This window comes from Zosterops lateralis, assembly GCF_965231275.1.
Source record: "Zosterops lateralis genome assembly, chromosome: 5".
In the NCBI taxonomy this organism is placed as follows: Eukaryota; Metazoa; Chordata; class Aves; order Passeriformes; family Zosteropidae; genus Zosterops; species Zosterops lateralis.
This window is the reverse complement of record NC_139766.1, coordinates 13,663,668-13,684,662: the sequence shown is the minus strand read 5'-3', so window position 1 is coordinate 13,684,662 and position 20,995 is coordinate 13,663,668. Positions and strand designations below refer to the sequence as shown.

The 20,995-nt window shown below is 39.2% G+C and overlaps 1 protein-coding gene across 1 annotated transcript; it reads left to right on the top strand.

Annotated features, from left to right (window-relative positions):
- Positions 1-448: 448 nt before the first annotated feature.
- Positions 449-19,749, top strand: WDR1 (WD repeat domain 1). The gene is made up of 15 exons (XM_083861482.1): positions 449-571; positions 824-945; positions 4,785-4,875; positions 7,675-7,822; positions 9,232-9,412; positions 11,234-11,311; positions 11,991-12,071; positions 12,190-12,423; positions 13,230-13,319; positions 14,191-14,345; positions 14,988-15,075; positions 16,064-16,174; positions 16,647-16,820; positions 17,910-18,054; positions 18,349-19,749. Exons 1-15 carry the CDS (start codon positions 556-558, stop codon positions 18,456-18,458), a joined length of 1,824 nt encoding a protein of 607 aa, XP_083717608.1. The 5' UTR covers positions 449-555; the 3' UTR covers positions 18,459-19,749.
- The last annotated feature ends 1,246 nt before the right edge of the window (positions 19,750-20,995 follow it).

Here is a 20,995-nt window from a genome sequence, read left to right as displayed (position 1 = left end):
CTGCCCCTTTCCCGCCCGGCGCTCCCGGGACAAGGCGTTGCCGGCACGCGCAGCCCCGCCCTCCGCGGCCCCGCCGCCGCGCACGCGCGCGCACCGCCCCCGCACGCGCCCGGCGGCGCGGCGGCGGGGAGCGGCCCCCGCGCAGGCGCGGCGCGGCGGAGGCCGGTCAGAGCCGCCGAGTGGCGCCCGCACGGCCCCGGCCCCGGCCCGGCCCCGGCCCCGGCCCGCCCTGCGCGCAGCTCCCCGCGGGGCGGGGCCGCCTCCGAGGCCGCCCCAGCGCGGCCCCGCCGGGCCCGGCCGAGCCCACGGCATTTCCGGGGGAGGGCGCGCGGCGCGGGCTGGCGGGGAGCGGCGCGGCGCGAGCAGAGTTGACTATATATGGTCAAAGGCAGCGGAGAGCGGCGCGCGGCGCGGGCGCTTCCTGGTTCGCGCCGCGGGGCCGAGCGGGGCTGAGCGGCGGCAGCGGAGCCACAGAGCCCGGCCCGGCCGCGCCCGCCGCCCTTCCCTGCCCCTGCCTGCCGCCGCCACCGCCGCCGCCGTAACAAGTGGGCGAAGATGCCGTACGAGATCAGTAAGCCGGCGGGGCCGCCGGGGCGGCGGGGTGCCGGGCGGGGACGGGGAGCCCCGCGGGTGGCGCGGAGCCGGGGAGCCTCGCGGCCCGCTGACAGCAACAAGTGACGGCGCTGCCGGCATCGCAGGGCGTGTGCGGGGAGCGGGGAGGCATCAGCGCCTTCCTCTTAGTTTGATTTTTTAAAAATATTTATTTTTATTATTATTATTTATTTTCATTTTATCCCCTTTCTCCTTTTATTTTTTTTCACAGAAAAAGTGTTCGCCAGCCTTCCTCAGGTTGAACGAGGCGTTTCCAAAATTATTGGAGGTGATCCTAAGGCCAACAATTTTCTTTACACCAATGGAAAATGTGTCGTCATCAGGAACATTGATGTAATGTATCTTGATTTATTTTGTTTTCTAGAGTAAAGCTTTCGCCAAGTTTCATTTTGTCTCCCTGCCCCTCCTTTAACAGCCTGTGCTTCATTCAGTCTTGGTGATTTCAATCGAGGTCACAGATCCGTGATCAGCAGTAGGGGAATAAGTAGAGTGCATGACTCAGGCATAAAACCATAGATAGTGGCTGTAAAAATATGTAGAAAATCTCGGTAAAATGTGCGATTCTTTCCCTCTTCGCATAGGGCTTAAGAGATGAGAGACTGGTATATTCTGGTTGGCCCTGTTTATCTTCTTAGGTATCACTATTATGAAGTTGAGTGCTGTGTTTGCATAATAAATGAGCTCTTCCTTCCTTGCTTGCTGTTTTGGACCCTTAGCCTCTCAGGGAAGCATGTCAATACTTGCAGACCTGTATCTTTAAACGTGTTACTCTTCAGCTCCTTTCCCCCCACCCAGCCCCAACTCCAGGAATCAAAACAGTTAAGAGTTGCTGGACTCCATGACAAGCTGGGCGCAGGTTCTCAGCGCTGCTAACAGAGAATTTTTCTCATCGATTAAATGTTAGAACGGTCCAATTAATGTTTTTGGTAGTGTTGGAGGTTTACGTTTGTTTTTTTTCCTCTGGTACTAACTAAAGGAATGTTAACAGTTATGTGAATGATTTCTTTTCAAAGATGGCATCCCTTTGGAAAGTATGCAGGAAACGTTGCTTGTTTAGGCCATTGTCTTGCTACTGTTTTTTTAAAGTAAATTTCTTCGAAGTAGTTGCTTGTTCTTGACAAATCAAATTCTCCCCTAGATTTACTTTCCTCCTGCAGATTTGGCCTGCTGCAGGAAGAGCTGTAGGGGGAGGGGCAGGACATACCTCTGGAATTTTTAGGTCTCCACAACAATGGATTTGTTTATGGCTGCTTCTGTAAATCACCTTTGTAAACTGAGCTGTTTGCCTGTTTTATCTCACCACCCCCACTATATTCAGACATTTCTTCATTGTCATGCCATAATAGATAAATGCTACTAATAACTTAATTCCTTGCAGATTTCTTGATTGCTATCAGTTTGAATTCATCCACTTAAAACAAAAGTAAGCTCGCACTCTGGTTTCAGTGTGTGGGTATAATGTCTTTGTAACAGTGTTTTGCTCTTGGTATCAAGAAAAGTTCAAGTTTCTGAAACCAGAAGCCCCAGTTAAACCCTGTAATGGCACAGAGTGTGATGAGAGAAGAGGGAAAAGCCACTCTGCTTACGTTACAGTTTCTGACCAAGTCGTGAATGCTGACCTTCTCCCTTGCACTGTCATTAATGCTCTTCTGACCCCATTTGGGAGGTTAAATTGGAAGAAAGCTTTACCTGAAATTTGCTTTACCTGAATCAGCTCACTGAAGATTAGCCCAGCCCAAATGTGAGCAGGAGCTGGGGGGTGTAGGGCACATGGTGACCTGGGAATAGGCAAACTGGGATTGTGGGAATTCAAATTGAAACTGTTTAAACTCTCCAGGGAGGGTGAGAATGGAAGTCACAAATCCTTCAGTTTTACGGTGCAGTTCATGCTGATATGCAGACTCACCCAGCTGACTAGGGAAGTTTGCTACTGTTAATAATTGACAGGTGACTACAGAATATATTGTAGCAGTAAGACAAAAACTGCCCAAAGCCGGTGCTGTGGCTTTTGTGCTGGAGAATGTTGCAGTTTGTAACCTGACTTGCAAGTGTGTCCACTCCTAGTTAAGAGCCCTGTCTTCTTTTCAGGATATAAAAGCCTCTCTAATAGTTTGCAAAAACGAAATTAAATGCTGGGAGGGTCTGTGTGTAATTCGTCCATGAGCACTTCTCCAATGGAATGGTTGTGCTCTATTAAAAAAAAAACAAACAACAGGTCATCAAAATGCGGTGATCACCTTTCTCCTTAAGTCTAAAGCTATCTAGCATTAGCTAATCAGATGAATATAGCATTCAGGGTTAATGCTTGCTCTTTGAGCATGATCGACACTTTGTTTAACAAGAAGTAGTTCTGGAGCAGTGCTGGAAAAGCTCTGTGAGAGAGACTAGTGATATTTTTAAGGTTTTACTTCATTAATATTTTATCTTCATGGGTCTAAGACTACTTTGAAGCTTGGAACTGAAACTGCTCACTTTCATATGTGGCTCTGGTTTCAGTGTTTGAAATAAGCCACATAAGCTCGCTGCTGGTTTAATGTAGGTTCTACATTTGTCCCAGCTCACACTATAATTTTCTCCTTAAATATCTTTTTAGAAGTGGTTTTCTGGGGGGTTGGGCTTGATATGAAAAACATGCAAATTAGAAAAATTACTTTACTAGCAGAAATAATAGTACTGAATAAATGCATAATTCGACAGCCCTAACTTATTACTTGATTTCTGGAATCTATTTACCATATCTTGAATTTGGGTCTTTATCTTTCATTTAACCCTTTAAGCTAGTCTCTCAGCTTAGTTTCCTGGACTCTTGGAAATTTGTGCTGTAAAATAGCACCTACCATGCCACTAATAACTTGCAGAGGGATTCGAGCTCCCTGAACATGCAGGTGATGCAGATGTAGAATAGGGAGAACATTATCTTGTCTTGCTCAGATGAAATCCAGTTGGATGCAAAATGAAGAGGGATGTGCATGCTGTAAGTGCAGATGGTTATGACTTAAGTAGAGCTATAATGCACTCAAGCAATGCATAAGAGCAGGAATGAAAAAGAGCTCCTTTTTGCATGAGCAAGCTGTATTCTGTCTCCTGAGATGTAACAGTACTGCAGCAGCAAGAACTCTTGTGAGCAGGAGACCGCTTTCTAACACAGAGCGGGTGTTTTAGTTTTTCCTGATTGGATGGCTGAGTCATACCATAACATCAGGTGGTTTTCTTGTTTGATCAAATAAATCTGTATTAATTATAGCAGTTAAAATGGAATTTTGTTTTCATCATATGAGTCAAGTTTCTGGAGGTGGAACAAGCCTGTTAAATGGTAGAAAAACATTTATAAGAGTAGTGTATTACTGCTGTAGCACATATAGACTGTAATTGAGAGAGGTGCAGAATGAATTTTTTATACAATTAATTTGAAAGCAGTTTTTTGCCTTGATGTCATCCTTTTTTGATTTGTGTGGTGCCTCTATTGTATGACATTACTGATTTGCTGACACACAGAGCTCATTTTATTTTCCAACCTGAAATATGTGAAAACATACTTTACCTGAAGAGATAAAATTATGATGGAGTGGCAGGGAATTTCTTTCAGAATTCCTGTACAACTCTTGATATCAGGTCTACTGGCTTTTTAAACAGATTGCAATTATCAAGAAAGAGCAAGCCTAGCATATCTCATTGGTTATTGAGTGATTTGGGGTACATGGTGGTGATTAACAGCCGTGTGTTATGGTTGACTGCAGGCTTAGGTTCCATACTTGGCTACAGTAGAATTTTAGATGTGTGCTGCAAAGCACAGCTCAGATTCAGTATTCTGCTTGGGTAACTGCTTTATCCCTGGGCTATTCCTAAAAAGAGAGCTTGATGCTTGGCCTGTTATTTTGGAGAGTGTTTTTCTACTGTTCAGCAGGTATTGGAGAAGAAAGGATCCTTGAGAAGAAATTCTTTTTTGTGTCAGTTGTTAGGAAGTAGTGTGTTGCTTCAGTGGTGCCAGTAGTGTTCTGCAATGTCTACTGCACTTCTCACTTTTAGACAATTGCTTAATTTAAAGTGGAAGGCAGGGTTTGAGAGAAGAGAATATTGGGAGAAATTATGAATTTTATTGCTGAATTTTTGATTTTTTTCCTTTGAAAAGGAGGAAGTACAACTTTGTAATTTTTTTTTTCCTTTCAAAATAGAATCCTGCAATTGCTGACATCTACACTGAGCATGCCCACCAGGTTGTAGTTGCCAAGTATGCTCCCAGTGGATTCTACATAGCGTCCGGAGGTAAAGTATCCGTGTGCATGAGATGTGTGGACAGAGCTGTTGAAGTTATGGGCAAAACAGTAGTGACACTTCATGTGTGTGTATGGAATATGCAGTCAGTGGGATGTGCTTCGGTGGAATTATGTACAGGTTTCTGTCCTCGTTCCTTTAACCTTTCTTAGGCAGTGAGCTTAGTGACATTCTTGGTCTTTTAAAATGTATTATTTCAATAAAAAAGAACCTGACAGTGAAACCTAAATACTGATGAAGACTTATGTGAATGCAGCAGAGTGAAAAGTTTTTTCTGAAATACGGGACTATTGTTTGTGAAGTTAATAAAGTTTATGGGCAGGATAGGGATTCTAAAACAGTGTGTACTCCTTTCTTTTCCCTTCTTCCTGACCAAACATGGCAACATTTATGACTTTTGTTACTTGTTAACCTGAACTAAATAAGCTTTCCTTGGCAAGTTAGCAGGGAAAGAGGCTGAGTTGCAGTTTCTATATAATGTATATGAATGAATCGTCTGAGGATGTTAATGTGAATTTTTACAGTGTGAATTTCAGCATTATAGCAGCTTTTGACTACTGAAGAACTGAATGAACCTTTTTATCAGAACCTTGCATCAAATAATTGGGGTTTTTTGGGGGGGAGGACTGGTATACAGTGAAGAATATTGATAAATACAATACTGTAACCTGTATTTCTTGCAAATATTTGTAGCTAGTATATATATTTTTCTAAAAATGCTTGCCATTGTTAGTTAAAAGTGCTTCAGAAGCAAGTAATGTGTAAAAAATACAGATATATTTTCTAAGTAATATATCTGAAAATATATCATTCTGAACATGAGCCCCTTAGAAAGGGAGCACAGATTCCTGCAAAGTTCTTAGTAGAATGGGAGTTTCTCTTTCAGCAATTTCAATGGAACTATATTTTTTAAAATGTGAAATGTGCTATCCTTCTTGGTTTCCTTCATATCAGAAAGCTATATTAGAGTAAGTATTTTTGGAGTACTGGGGAACCTTTAAGAACACTGACAGCAGAGCTGTTTATTTTTTTGGTTTTTTTTTTCCTTTTTCCCACATTCTTGTCTGAAAGGGACCACAGCCAGGATTTTCTTGGCTCAGTCTTGTATGTGGACCATGTGTCAGACTGAATACCCTGTTAAAATCCAGTTTGTATTCTGTAGACTTGGTGCTCTAGGTTTGTGCAGCACTTAATACTCAGAATAACTGTCTAATTTTTTCTTGTAGTCATAGATTTCCAGTCCTTTGTAAAAGAACAGTGATAGATACTGTGTTAGAGAATATTTGGTTGATTTTTCTCAGAATTTTTGTCATACCCAAGTGAAAGAGTTTAGGTTGCAATATTTCCCTTAAAAAGTGTCTTCTGTATGTCATTTATAAATAGTTTTATGGTACTGCTGAGCATGGGATCTGAAGATAGATGACCAGGCTGTTTAAGCTGTTTCTAAGTATAACATGTAAGATTCATTTCTGTCTATAAATCTGCATTAGCCATGCAGCCTGCATTAATACTTCATGTGCTTCTTGGGACAGACCTTTGGCAATATGCTTTTGGCTTTTATGGTAATTTCTCTTATTGCAGTCATAGCAGATGTAGTAATGGGAGACAGTGCAAAGTTAAAGTTCTGTGTCTTATCTATTAATGGATGGAGAAACTAATTAGATTTTAAAGTCCACATTTAAATTCTGCTTCAATAACAAGTTATCTCCATAAAATTCTGAATCTGTTCTTTTAGCAGAAGTGAAAAAGATCAATCTGTGACCAGGTCCCAAAGATGCAGAGTGGCTGTATTGTTTAAATTGAATTGTAAAGATGCACCAGTAAATGGTGAACAGGATTTAAGCATTCTGCTGAGGTGAAAGATGGATGTTTTAGCACGTGGTGTATTCTAAAACAGTGGCTTTTTTGAAGGGTACAATACACACAGACTTTGCTGTGTGGGTTTCATTAGAGATTGTAAATTTGTCTGTGTATAGAACAATTCCTCCGGTTACAATCCTGCACCACAGTAATTGCTCTGAATAGCTCTTGGGTTTTACAATACTCAGTGGAAACAGTGAGCCAGAGAGCTTTCATTATCTTGAGTCTTAAATTGTTAACTGCTTGTGCCATGTCTGCTGCTTTTGACATTTCTGTTGCTGAATATTCTGTTGCATTCCTGTCTAGTATTCCAGGTAGTGCAGGTATCCACAGCATTAAGTGCATAGATGCTTCTGTAGAAAAAGTACACTGATGTGAATGAACTGAGTTCTGTGGACAGAAATCTCTTTGTGCATCTACATATGCCTGGTATTTGTATGCAAAGCAGGTCTCCTTTGAAGGTACAAATTGTAGTGCATCAACCACTGTCCACTTTACTGCTCCCTTCTTGTAAGTGTAGGGTGCCTTACTTCCCAGTGAAGGGTCAGTGAGCTGTCTTGAAGCTGCTGGGCTGGAGGGCTGGGCTGGCTTATTCTTTGTGTAACAGATACTTAGCACATATCAGCTGATAACACTGAAGTCTCTACTCTGTTACTGTGCTGTTTTTTCACATGTCTGCTACTGTTTTCTCTGTTGTATTTGGTGTTGCATGTCTTGAATTGTAATATCTGGTCAAAAACCTAATTTATTGAAATGGATATGCTCTTCAGCATTCCTAAATATAAAGGGATTTGTAGTAGTTGTAGTAGGGTAAGGTAGTAGGTCCCTAGTACAAGTCTTCAGTGCAGCTGAAAATCTGTACTCTGGCAGATTGAGTCATGTGACTGAGTCATGCTGGAACAATAGTTATATTCTATTTTATTCTGGCAGATGTCTCTGGAAAGCTGAGAATCTGGGATACTACACAGAAGGAACACCTACTGAAGTATGAGTACCAGCCCTTTGCAGGAAAAATAAAGGACCTTGCATGGACTGAAGACAGCAAGAGAATTGCTGTGGTTGGAGAAGGAAGAGAAAAGTGAGTAATTCTTTTGTGTTTATGTATGTGTGTATACATACACATGCATTTACTGTAAACCTCTACATTCTGACAAAGCCAGTTCCTTGCAGAAAGATTTTAATTCTTCAATGGAATGAAGTCATTGCTTTTTCTGTGTCTTGACTTCAAGTTGTGCTCTTCTGCAGCAAAATTTTCTATTTGGTGTTTAACAGCTGTAAATTGGTTAGAAAATGCAGTTCTGTTACAATTGCTTGGTTTAAACATTGTATGGGACTTGTTTCTTAGAGGTTGGTGGTGTTACATTCAAGGATAGCTGTTCAGCGGATTTTTTTTGTCAAAATCTGATAGGAAGGGGAAAACAAGATTTTTTTCCTCTTCCTTCACTTATTGGACTCATGGTCTTATTCAGTTGATTGAATAAGAGTTTTTTTAAAAAAGTGTATCTGAATTTTCTCCTTTGGCAACAGGCCTATATTTTTAGGCCTTATTATGGTAGTTCAATGAAAGGAAAATAAGCATTTGTCCTTTATCTGACTTAATGAGATGCCTGTTTAGGTTTGTGTCCTCCATTTAATGTTCAAAGACTGTCAGAACTTTTACATCAGAGTCCACACCAGGTAGCCTAATGCCTAAAGGGCTGAAAAGTTTTGAGTGGTGCTGTTCCCTGGGCCCCTGCACCATTTTTTAATCCCTGTCATGTACTGTGTCCTTGAAAGAGATTCTCTGTCCTCCATTGCTCCCTCTGCGCCCATCTGCCCCTGGGTAGATACAATGTGAGTTTGCTCACCACCTTCAAAAACTTGGACAGTTTCCTGTTAGGTGGATGCACTTTCAGTTTAGAATATTGTTGAAGGGATTCTAAAGAAGGCCTTTCAAATAGTGATGTTCTGGCAGTTTAGTGCCTCAGTATTGATTATACTGGGTTTTTTTTTTAAGGTGATTTAGAGTAAGAACTGTCAAAAATGCTTTTAAAACTCTTCTTCCTTAAACCTTTAAGTAATAATATTTGTAAAAGTGATGGTACCCAATCTAGGCTAAATAGTCAGATAACTATGATGCAAAGTCATTGTTATCCTGGCTTTCTGCAGTCTGTGTTGTGGCTAGGCAGATGGAGTAATTTACTGCTTTATTTTATAAACCATCAGTCTTAGTGAGGAATATACATTGGATCTCTGAATTTTAGAAGCTTTATATGCAAAACCTGATAGTTTGTCCCCTTCAGCATTCTAATCTATTGAAGATTAGAATCTCTCACCAGCAAGATCTCATAGAGCCTTCAGGGAACTATGATGCGCTTGCATGAGATTAATGAGATGACCTAATTTCTTTTCTTTGAGTGCACTCCAATCTGCAGTTTGCAGATGTTCAAGGAGTTAATCTACATGTAACTTTTATGAATTGTAGTTATTGTGTGCTTTCCTAACTAGATTTGGAGCAGTGTTCCTGTGGGATAGTGGCTCTTCTGTTGGTGAGATTACTGGGCACAATAAAGTGATCAATAGCGTGGACATTAAACAAACGAGACCGTATCGTCTGGCAACTGGCAGTGATGACAACTGTGCTGCTTTCTTTGAGGGACCGCCATTCAAGTTCAAGTTTACACTAAGCGTGAGTTTAAGTTTAGATATGGCTCTGTTAAACTGTGCTGTTTCCAACAAGCTTGCAATTCTTATCACAACTAGCTGTAATAACAGAAGTTCTCAGTTCCCCTCTGTGAAGCATGGCTGGTGTCAAGTGGGTTTCTTAAAGCTGTGTATAACCAAATGTTCGTCTCAGGACAAGAAAACCAAAATAAATGATTGGTTAAAAAGAGAACCTGAACCATTTTTTCCAATATTCTTTTTTCATTGTCACTAAGCTGTGGAAGCAATGAAGTAGGCTGTTTTATTGGTTCTGTTGATGCTTCCAGAGCTCTGTTTCCCATTGCGCATGTGTATAGAATTTCTCAAAGCTTTCCAAGGTGCTTCAAGAAATGTGGTGATTTTAATGGATTTTTCCAATCTGATAGAGTGCTCAAATCTGAAATCCCAGGGCCACTTAGAAAGGGTGAGTGTAGATGTTTGAAAGCATTAACTCGATTTCTGCTTAATGGGATGGGTAGTAACTTGTGTGGTCGGTTTTCTGTTTCTACCTTACTTTTAACTTTGTTTCTTATTCTATTTGTTACAATCTGTTAAATGAAACAAAGGCTGGAACTACCACAGTGAAGGTATTCCTTGTTGCTTAAGGCCAAAGAAAATAAAAAGCCACAAGCTCCTGCAGCTGTTTTGATGGCAGGAGATCTCTTGCCTCAAATAAACTATAGCAAAGATTCTGGATGTTATTACAGTAGTAGATTCAAAATGTTTAGTTTGTGTTTTAGTTTTAAAAACAGCGTAGTAAGCCTTTTATTTTCTTACACGTGAGCCTTGAGTAGTCTTCATATGCTGACTTTAATAAGGATTCCATTCCAGTTCTAGAAAAGGAATTGTTTTGAGCTCTGCGATCCAATGAAATGATGTAGTTGCCTAATATATTTTTGAACTTAAGCTGATACTTGCATTTTGCTAAGCTGGTTCTTTTGGAACTCTGAAGTCCAAATTGCTTACCAGTCTTGCTTTAGACTGGTATGTGTTGCAGTCTTCCTTTTAAAGTGATGTTTGAGTTGATATATAGGACTCTGGTATGGGCTGTTATATGGTTTAGATTAGAGCCTGCAATATCATCAGGATGAAAAGAAGTATAGTTGAAGAAAGTAGGTTAGAACCTGCCTTCCATAATACTAAAAATAGTCTTCCAAATCTCTCTGCTTGGGAGCTTTGGCCTCATTGTGGTGCTTCCCTATTTAACTTGTGTTTTCTAGTTTGCATGGTTTGAATAGTCTCCTACTTGTAAATAATCTATTTGGGGAGCATACATCAGTCTTGCCTCATTACTTCACAGAACTACCACTAATGTAGTCTCCCAGAAATGGGATTTCAGTAAAATAGTAACTTATTCCTCATGCCTATGCCTTTTTTTTTTTTCCTATAAGAAGGATAAAATACTCTTGTTTGTATAAAACTCACTGTGCAATAAAGTAAGAGTTGAAATATGGAGAATGTTGCAGAAGAAGTCAATGACCACTGGGGAAGAATCTGGTATTTGCATGTAGGCTGCATCTGACTTTATTAATTATCTCCGAAACTGGGTAATTGTTCTCCTGATATGCACTGAGTTGTTTTAACTACATCAGTAATGATGTCAGTGTCGTTCCCTGGCCTGTTCTTGGTCTCCATGATTCTCTTCAGATAGAGGCTAAACTTGCCTCAGAGCAATTCTCTACAGCAAGCGTCTCCAACACAGCTAATTTATGGCTCACATGTAGAGAGAACTTCATTGTTACTAGATTGTCTTGTATGTAAAAGTCTGTTCTTTTTTTGTTTGCTGATTCTTACTTTTTTTCTACAGGACCATACACGGTTTGTGAACTGTGTGAGGTTTTCTCCTGATGGGAACAGATTTGCTACAGCTAGTGCAGATGGGCAGGTAAAAAAAACAAGAAATTTTTATATTTACTTTAGCATGAGAAGAATTTCTTGTGCATTTTGGGAATAGGATTAGTATTCTAAAATCCATGTTGCTTCTTTTTTATGCCACCACTTTAAACTTTCAACTATCCTCCTGTAAATCTATAATAACTGATAAGTAGTAATAACCAGACTATTCTTGCTCAGGTTTTTTCCCCATTCCGTTTCCCTAGCATTCTCCTACAGGTTATTTTTGCAGGAACATGTTGGACTTTTGGAATATGTATGTTATGATCCTGAGAGGTCTAGCTGAAATAGTGAATTCACAGATAGCAACCCAGTTCCATGTGTACTCCCTACTGATAAGGGCAGGTTGACAATGACTCTTTTACCATAGGTAGCTTGTCCCTCAGAGGACAGACTCCCATGACAGCAGTGCTAAGCAGCTGGCATCACAGCAGGAGTCTAAACTGTAACATCTTCCAGAATTTCAAATGTCTGGATCCAAATTACACGGGACTTGCTGTGATTATTTACAGTTTTCATCTCAATCGTTTAGTCTTAATTATTCAATGCAGCATAGCTTGTGCCTCTCCTTAAAAAGGGGTCTAGTGTACCAAAATATCAGACACTATCTTGGGTTTTTTTCTATTACTTCTTTTCCCTTTTAAGTTTTATGTCTGTGTGCTCTTTTTAAGATTTTTGTCTACGATGGGAAGACTGGAGAGAAAGTGTGTGCTCTTGGTGGAGGAAAAGCACATGATGGAGGTATTTATGCTGTGAGTATCATTTCATTTGTGCAAATGATCCGTAGTGTTTCATTACCCAGTTAATGAACTGCAAAGTCTTGCATTAATAAATGCATTTACTGTCTTGTGGTGACATTTGTTTTTACAGATTAGTTGGAGCCCTGACAGTAGTCAGTTGCTTTCTGCTTCCGGAGATAAAACTGCTAAAATCTGGGATGTTGGTGCTAATTCTATTGTAAATACTTTTAACATGGGATCAAACGTGTTGGATCAGCAGCTGGGTTGCTTGTGGCAGAAAGATCATTTACTGACTATCTCCCTGTCTGGCTATATCAATTATTTGGACAAGAACAATCCAAATAAGCCTTTACGTGTCATAAAGGTAGGTTAAAGTTCTGTTACTATATGGGTTTCTGCAATAAATGACTCAGTGACTGAAGTTGTCAAGATGGAATAGTAGCTATTGAAAAATAGCTTTGTTAAATTAGCATTGCCTAATGAGCTATGTGTGACTGTTTCTTGAAGTCATATGAATGAAGTTATTCTTTACATGTGTGAGACTGTGCTTTGTGCAAATACCCAGACTGATTATTTCACTTTAATTAATGTTATCAACTTATCTTTTGTTGCAGCTTTTAAGCATTCTTGAGATGAGAAAAGAAATACAGCATAGATAGAAAACTACCAGTGATGTCTCATTCTCCCAGAACTAGTGTTTTGTGGACAAGGTGATTAGGGTTACCGTGCAATCGAACTTTAATTTTAGGATTTAAAGAGTTCACTGACACAAGAATCTCTCTCACGGGGACTTACATTTTTACATGAACTAGAAACAATGTCCCAGATTTTTGCCATCACTGCTATAATTCTGGAAGTTGGTGTGGGTACATGACCATATTTAGTCCTCTTCCCTGAATCAGAAAGTGCCTGAAAAGCAGTGATGAGAAGGCTGTGAAAGTATTTTGGCACATCAGGCTAATAAGGTGCTTATTGTTTCTCATCAAGGACATAGCAATAGCAGTGCTGTAACAGTTAAATGACTGCACTGTAAAATAATGGTTTTTATACTGGGTGACTTTAAATGCCTGTGAATAGCTTGTTATTTTCTGAATAACCTATCATTCTTCTCATAGCTGTATGTATGTGTTAAGAATTGCTCATCAATAATTATTTATGTCTCATTCACAGGGTCATAGTAAATCAATTCAGTGTCTTACCGTGCACAAAAATGGTGGAAAGTCCTATATTTACTCTGGAAGTAATGATGGTCATATTAATATCCTTTGAATGATTAGTGATGCTTGTTCTAGTGTTAGAGTCTGAGAGAGCTCATTAGGAGAGGCAAAAAAAAAACTTTTTCAAAGACAAAGTTTATTGGACACAAGTGAATATTTTATCTAAAGTTTATTTTGCTTTCCCCTAATAATGTTTTACAAGCTGCCTTCACACTTTCCTGCTAAATATAAGCCTGCTCTTAATTTTCAGTTGTTGCTTCTTCATGATAGGTAGCTTGATAGTATGGAGGAGCAAGTAAATATATAAATTAGCCTCTTTTAACATCAAGAAACAGCAATACATATTTTCCACTTATGACAGAATATTGGAGAAAGTTACATTTCCAGCATTCTGAAGCTTATAGTTACAATTACTGTCCTTTATCCTGGCTTTAAAATGGTGTCATGTTGGCATAAACTTATAACTATAGGTCTTGTTTCTTTTCAGACCCGTAATACAGTGTGAGTAGTTCACACTGATGCTACCATATAACGTGAGGGAAAGTCTCACGTTACAAGGACTTCTAACTAAAACCCTTTAACAAGTATTTTGTAGTCTCAGACCTAATGCTAATTGTTCCAGTATTTGCTACTGTTAATGATAGATCATTTAGCTCACTACAGAACATCGGAGTTTCACTTAATAATATTGTTAGGTTGCCCATGGAGCTTGTAGCGTCTCCATCTCTAGAGATTCTCAAAACCTTACAGAACCCTGCAGCCTGTTGTAGCTGACACCAATTTGAACAGCAGGTTGGACTAAATCTCAAGAGGTCCCTTCTAACCTAACCTGTTCTCTCAATTATTTAACTTTTATGGTGTGGAATCTGACTGCACCAGTATCTTCAAATATTCCTTAATTCTATTATGCACATTATTGGGATTCTGAAACTGGAGAGAATGATGGCTTTTCTGGGAAAGGCCACACAAACCAGGTTTCTAGAATGGCAGTGGATGAAATGGACCAGCTGGTCACCTGCAGTATGGATGACACTGTGCGCTATACCAACCTTAGCAAGAGAGATTACAGGTTAGTTAAAATGTTACCTTTTATTGCGGTATAATTGTTTTACAGCAAGATTTGTTGTTGATTTTATATGGTAAACATAAAGGCTGAAGTTTATTTAGGTTTTATGTTACCATGGAAACTGTAGAAATGATAACTGTACCAACCTTGTGGTTTTTTCTGACAATGAGAAATGCATCCCAGGCTCTTCAATTTGTTTTATCCCTTCTGTGGGTTAGATGGGCACCTATCTTGTATTGGGTAACATCGTTAGGGGCTGTAGGAAGGGTGTCTGCTTTGTGACTCATAAATAACCAGGGATAGTGGAGATAAATGTGATTAGGAGTGGGACATAGCTGTTTCTTCATGGAAACCAGAATTTGAAGAATTCTTCTAAGATAATATAGTTAGTTTAAAAATTAAACTGTAGTATAGTAACATTGACTTTCATTTCAAAGGTGTACTACCTGATCAAGGTAGTAAAGCTTTAACAACAGAACAATAGGAAATGTTGTAGATTAATAGATAAGAAAATTAAGTTATGCATGTTCCTGATGATTAGTGGGTGATTATTTGAACAGACAATTTGAAATAATGTTAGATATGGAATAATTTCTTCCTGCTTTGTCCTTCCTGCTTCTTCCATCTTGGCACTTCCTCTTCCAGTGGCCAGGATGCTGTGAAAATGGATGTTCAGCCAAAATGTTTAGCTGTGGGTCCTGGTGGTTATACTGTGGTTTTATGCATTGGACAAGTAAGTATTAACATGTGGATTATCAACTATTGCTGTGTTAATAATGTATGGTAATATTTAGTTATTTAGTGTGGGATTGCCTTGCACATTTGCAGAGTTTCCTAATAAGACCTATAGGGAACATAATTCAGCAGGATACTTAATAGCCTTGTCTTTTTGCATCCTGTACTAATTTCAACATTTATGTATAGATTTAAATTTCAGAAAGTCCCTTGTGTGGATGCATCTGTATTTGTTATCAATACAGCTTTGTGCTGGAAGGTTAAACCTCAGAATCACTCTTGTCGGATCTGTTCAGTGACAGGATTTTGACAAAAGGATGTTCTTCTCCTGCATTTTATTTTTTGCAATTAATCCAACTAACCAATTAACTAGTGCTGTTGTACAGCATAAGCAGCTCTAGCTTGCTTGCCACTAGTTTACAGGTCACAGAAAACCCAAGACACTTCCCCAAGGCTCTCTTGTATCAAAACATTATTTACGTCTAATGTTTTATGCTTTCTGCATGAGTGCTGGTTTTGTGCTTGGGACATTTAATAGTGTCCAAACCTGCTTTCATGTGAGTTAATCTCATTAGCCATAGCATAGAACTGGATAAGAAATAGCCTTTATGGTTTAACACTGCAGCATTAACTTTCTACTAATTTGTTCCTGCCTCTCTCCCTTTAACAATGATCCAGGAAGTGAGTAAGCATTGCTAAAAATACTGATTTGTCCATGTTTATTTCATATTCAAACCAAGTGAAGCAAAGCTGAAGGCAATGGAGAATGCCCTGCGCTGTGTAATTTAGAACACACGAGTACTCCAGTACAGCAGATTAGTTAGTCACCACATGTAGGCATTTCTTAATTTTTAAGAATGAAACTGTTCTCTTAAGATGAGAATACAATAAACTTCTGAGCAACCAAAGGGGTTTTGTATTTATGACTAAGCAATGTGGCTTAATAATAGTTTTATATTACTTAGTTTCTGGTTTTCTACTTACAGATTGTCTTGATGAAAGATAAGAAAAAATGTTTTGCAATTGATGACCTTGGCTATGAGCCAGAAGCTGTAGCCATTCACCCCACAGGAAATACAGCAGCAGTGGGAGGAGCGGTAAGGTTGCATTTCCTAAAACTACTTTGAACACTGGAGTGAGTAATAAAAGCATTTAATGAGTGGGTGTGTTATGTTGAGAAATGGTAGGTGACAATATGTAACAACATCAGTACTGTTAAAATAAACTGTGTGTATTTGGTGTTCCTGGGCTTTCACTCCCCAGGTTCTGCAACGATTGCGATCTAAAGTCTATTTCACTTCTTTTTTAATTGAATCTTCTTTCCCATTTTTGCTGTTTTGAGATTGCCAAATTGTTTTTACTCAGTGTGTTCTTGAAGTTGGTAAATTCTAGAAAAATGGGTTTATTTTCACACTTTCTGGACTGTTGCCAGCATAAATGACAGTTATCTAAGTCTTTGCGTAACATAATCACTTAGCAGACAGAATTAATGCAAAAACTTTCAGGAACTCCTCTTTCTATTGTAAAATGTTTTACTACCTTTTTGCCTTCTTTGCTGTTAATTTGCAGGATGGAAATGTCCATTTGTATTCAATCCAAGGAACCTCTTTGAAAAGTGATGATAAGACTTTGGAAGCTAAAGGTCCTGTGACTGACCTGGCATATTCTCACGATGGTGCCTTTCTTGCAGTCTGTGATGCAAACAAAGTTGTCACTGTCTTTAGTGTTGCTGATGGCTATGCGGTAAGGATTGTTGTGTGAGAGTTGTCTTTGTTTGAAAGCAAATTGACTGACAGCTCATTTCTAAATCTGTTGTAGCTGCTGAGGCTTAACTGTAAATCATTGCTGTAAATTTGATGTTTCTGTGACTGTCTGTTTACCTGCGATTTTGGGCTAGTACTGGTGTTTACAGCAGCCTGTGTGAACCTTCCGAATTGTAAAAAAGTTGAGGAAATGTGCAGCATGGGTAGGCTGCTGGGAAAACACTGAAACCCACCTAATAACAAACACATACTTAAAAAAGGGAGGGAGCTGGATTTCCACAGACTAGCAGTAGTTAAGTACAGAAACTTCCTTTGGGTCTGCTGAACTACTAGTTTGTTAGTTTGGGGTTTTTTTAAAGGAAAAAACAAAATGCATGCCATGTCTGTTAGAGAATTTGTGTGCATTTTTGTAAAATGGTCAAGGCTCAGTTTGATAAGAATTATGCAGAACAATGAAATTCAATGAAGTAGATAAAGCAGACTTGGCAGTAAAATTCTACTGGCACTGGCACACAGTTCCATGGTAAGGACTAAGCGATGAAAGGGATATGCTAGGACAGAGAACCTTGTTTTATCTGCCAGTCTACTGCCTTTTAACCAAAAACCAAAAAATGGGGCAATTTGCACTTTTCAGCCCAAGCAGTCAATGCATATCAGCCTGTAAACTCCTTAAACTTTGACTGAAACAACACTGAAGTAAAAACACAGGATGGCATTCCACAAAAAACATTTCGTTTTCTAAGTAAAAATTGAAATAATTTTGCCTTGAGAAACATGTGTGGGATTGTTTTAGAAGCCTCTAAATTGCAGATGCACTTAAGAGATCAAGCTTTCACAGAAAAATGTCTTAATGGGTTTTTAAAAAAGGGGTTTATATTTTATTGGCCTACTAAGTATTTAAATAAATCACATAAAATGAAGCTTGGTTTGCTTAGTGCATCCATCTGCACCTGAGATGTACATTGTCTGGAGTCTTGCAGTTGCTTGTTCTGATGCTGCACATTGAAAGTTAGTGATTTCCTGAAGTAGCTTTAACTACTGGAATAACCTTGTCATTATTTTCAAATAGGAACATAATGTCTTTTACGGACACCATGCAAAAGTTGTTTGTATTGCATGGTCACCAGACAATGAACACTTTGCTTCTGGAGGCATGGACATGATGGTGTATATTTGGACTGTGGGTGATCCAGAGACCAGAGTCAAGATACCAGGTATGTTTTCTTCAACATACTACTTTTGAAAGTTGCTAGTAGTTCTTGAAACCAAACACTGTTCCTGTTTTTTAGACTAATGGTAAGCAGGCTTTGAATGTTCCCCAATTCAGCCTTTATGTTAATGTCTCTATCTAGCCACACTAGCTGGAATTCTTCTGTTATTTTTGTAGTTACTTTTAAAATCCAGTACTAGTATTTAATGCAGCTAAAAATCATATTTGGAATGTGCTGAAGTTACCTTGTCAACCCAGCCTTCCTAATTCTTTTGTTTTACTTTGCACTGCAATACAGATGCTCACAGACTACATCATGTAAGCGGCCTGGCATGGTTGGATGAACATACTCTGGTAACAACATCCCATGATGCTTCTGTTAAAGAGTGGTCTATCTCCTACAATTGAAATAAGCCCCCTCTTTGGAAGGACCTAATCAGGGACTAGAACTACTGCAGTGGAACATAGCATTTCTCTTTAAAAATCTGTATTGGCCTCTGGGTCTGCTGTCATATCCTCATATCTTTACAGGGTGTTCATATCTGTAATTAAATGTACTTTGAAAGCTTTAGCGAGTAACAGTTTGCACATGAAAAGCACTTAAATTATGTCTGGAGCTTAACCTTTGTGCTGAACATTCCAGAGGCAACAGACAAACAAGTTGGTGTGCAAGGTTCAGGCATGAAAGATTCAAACTCAATCAGTTGTTCTTTTCTAACCAAGAAACAGAAGACTGTACAGCATGAGAGTAATACTTCTCATTTTTTCTAATTACAGAACATTTCTGTACTAACAGTCATAGTAAGAGTATTTAGTTGTGGTCTGAAACCAATCAAGCTGTGTGCAGCTACTGTATATTGCTTTGCTTCTCTATACTGCACCAAACTGTTGCCTCAGATTTTCTCCTCCAGATAAGAAGATGGGGTACATACATAATAAACTTTTTATGTATTTCATGTCAAATCGTTGTGGTTTATTTTAAGGTGGAAGTGTGGGATTTTAATGTACTTACTGTTGTGGGTATAATGTTTACAAATAATCGTTGTGGCAACTTGTTGCTTCAGAAACACAATTGTTACTTTCATGAATTAAGACTGTCTCGTCATTTCAGTGTCAGAGAAAAGAAATCATTCTGTTTCAAAGATGAAAGATATTTTCTGTTTGAAGGAGGAGAAGCATGTTATTGTTTAAAAAAATGCAGTACTTCTACCACCTTTTGGAAAATACAGGAATTAAACAAAGTGAAGTGTTGTTATGACTTGAAGTGATTTTTGAGAAGATGGTGTTTGCTCAGTAAGTTTTATGCCTTTGCATGTGCAGAACAGTTGCATGAAAGCGTTACCTCATGCGAAGAGATCCTGATGTTGTGTTTAGTTCCCTTCTCACACTCCAGAATACATTTAAGTGATTTGAAGCTAGCAGTCCAACAAGGGTGGAGGAGGACACTCTGATGCAAAGTAGTAGGAAGATTTGTTACCATCCCTGGTGGCCAAAAAGAATTGTTGCTGTCTAGAACCTTGGAAGACTTAAAAAAAAAAGTTTCTCTGCTAAGTCTCTAACACCACCACCACCACCTTTCCAGTTGTCTTTGGGTTTTATTAAGCTTTCCTTTCTGTGTGGACTCGCGTGTTTTTTTTTACCAATCATATTTCTAATGACACTAATTATACAGCAAATAAAATGCTTTTGCTGCTTCTCATACTGTGGCCTATTGCTCAATTGCTGAAAAAAATTGCCTTGCAAAAATGAAATGTTGGTGAAACGTCCCTTGAAAAGGAAAAATGTTGATTTCTTTTTAGGAGTGGTGATCAGAATGTCTCCTAGCCTGCAAACCAACCTCTAGAGTGGAACAGTAACAGATTATTATTTTTATTTTTTTTCTTCTAAGAAGTGGAATATTTTTCACCATGGTTTCTCTGTGTTTACTGTGTCTCTGTTAGCAGTTTTGCATGTTATTCTTACTAACAATGCAAATGCAAAGATAAGAGAAGTTTTGAAAAAGGGTGTGTTTGATATTTGGCTTAAGATGGAAATGAACAAGGTTTTCTCAGTGTCTAGCCCCTAAAGCTTGTTCTGCTGTTATATAGGGACTGGCACAGCAAGCAATTCGTCCATTGTTCCTGAGTCTGACCTGTAAGAGTTACTATTGAATCTGATCAATGCGTTCCTCTGGTAGTTAAATCCCTGTCATTTAAGTAATAAGGGGGACGGGAGGAGGAGTTAAGCAGTTATCAGAGCTTGTGCACTATGCCTGAAAGATGATGCATAAACTGAGCTTTTTTTTGATTCCTCGAAGGCCTTGCAGTACTGCTCCTGTGGAATGCCTGTTGGCTGGAAAACCCTGCATTGAGATGTGTGTTTGGATGGCAGTGAGGGTGACTGCTCGTGCTTCAGCTTCCACTGGATTTGTTTATTGGCATGTGGCCTGAGCTTCTACTTCCTTAAGAACTAATACGGTCTTTGTAGTTGGCTAGAAAATCCTGACTAAAAACCTGAAAATATATTCTGCTGTTGGACCAAATGTCATAGCACAGGTTCATTGTTGATCCAGTGTACACACACCACAAACTGATCTAAGGAGTCTGACTGTGCTGCTCAGAATCAGGCCTCTACATTGCTTGTGTTTGTCCCAGACTGCAACTGTCTTGTGCTAAACTCAAACCCATTGGCCTGCTCTCAGAGAAACACAAAAAAAAAGGCAGGATGGTCTGTACAGATTGTAGTGACTTCAGAAGGAAATAGTGATACTTGACATAATTATGAACTCTGGATCAGAGGATGCAAATTTAATAAAATAAAATTAAAAAAAAAATTTAAAAAAACAAAAACAACAAAAAAAAAATTGCATATTTTACAAAAACCTCAAAGCACCTTATATATTGCTATCTTAAGAGTTGTTTTTAATTGTTAGTTCAAGCCCTGTTCAAACATCACTCCTCAAGCCC

Coding starts and splice junctions, on each gene's coding strand:
- WDR1 (XM_083861482.1), top strand. Junction 16,821..17,909: donor GTGTTGCTGATGGCTATGCG/GTAAGGATTGTT, acceptor ATTTTCAAATAG/GAACATAATGTCTTTTACGG. Junction 18,055..18,348: donor GACCAGAGTCAAGATACCAG/GTATGTTTTCTT, acceptor ACTGCAATACAG/ATGCTCACAGACTACATCAT.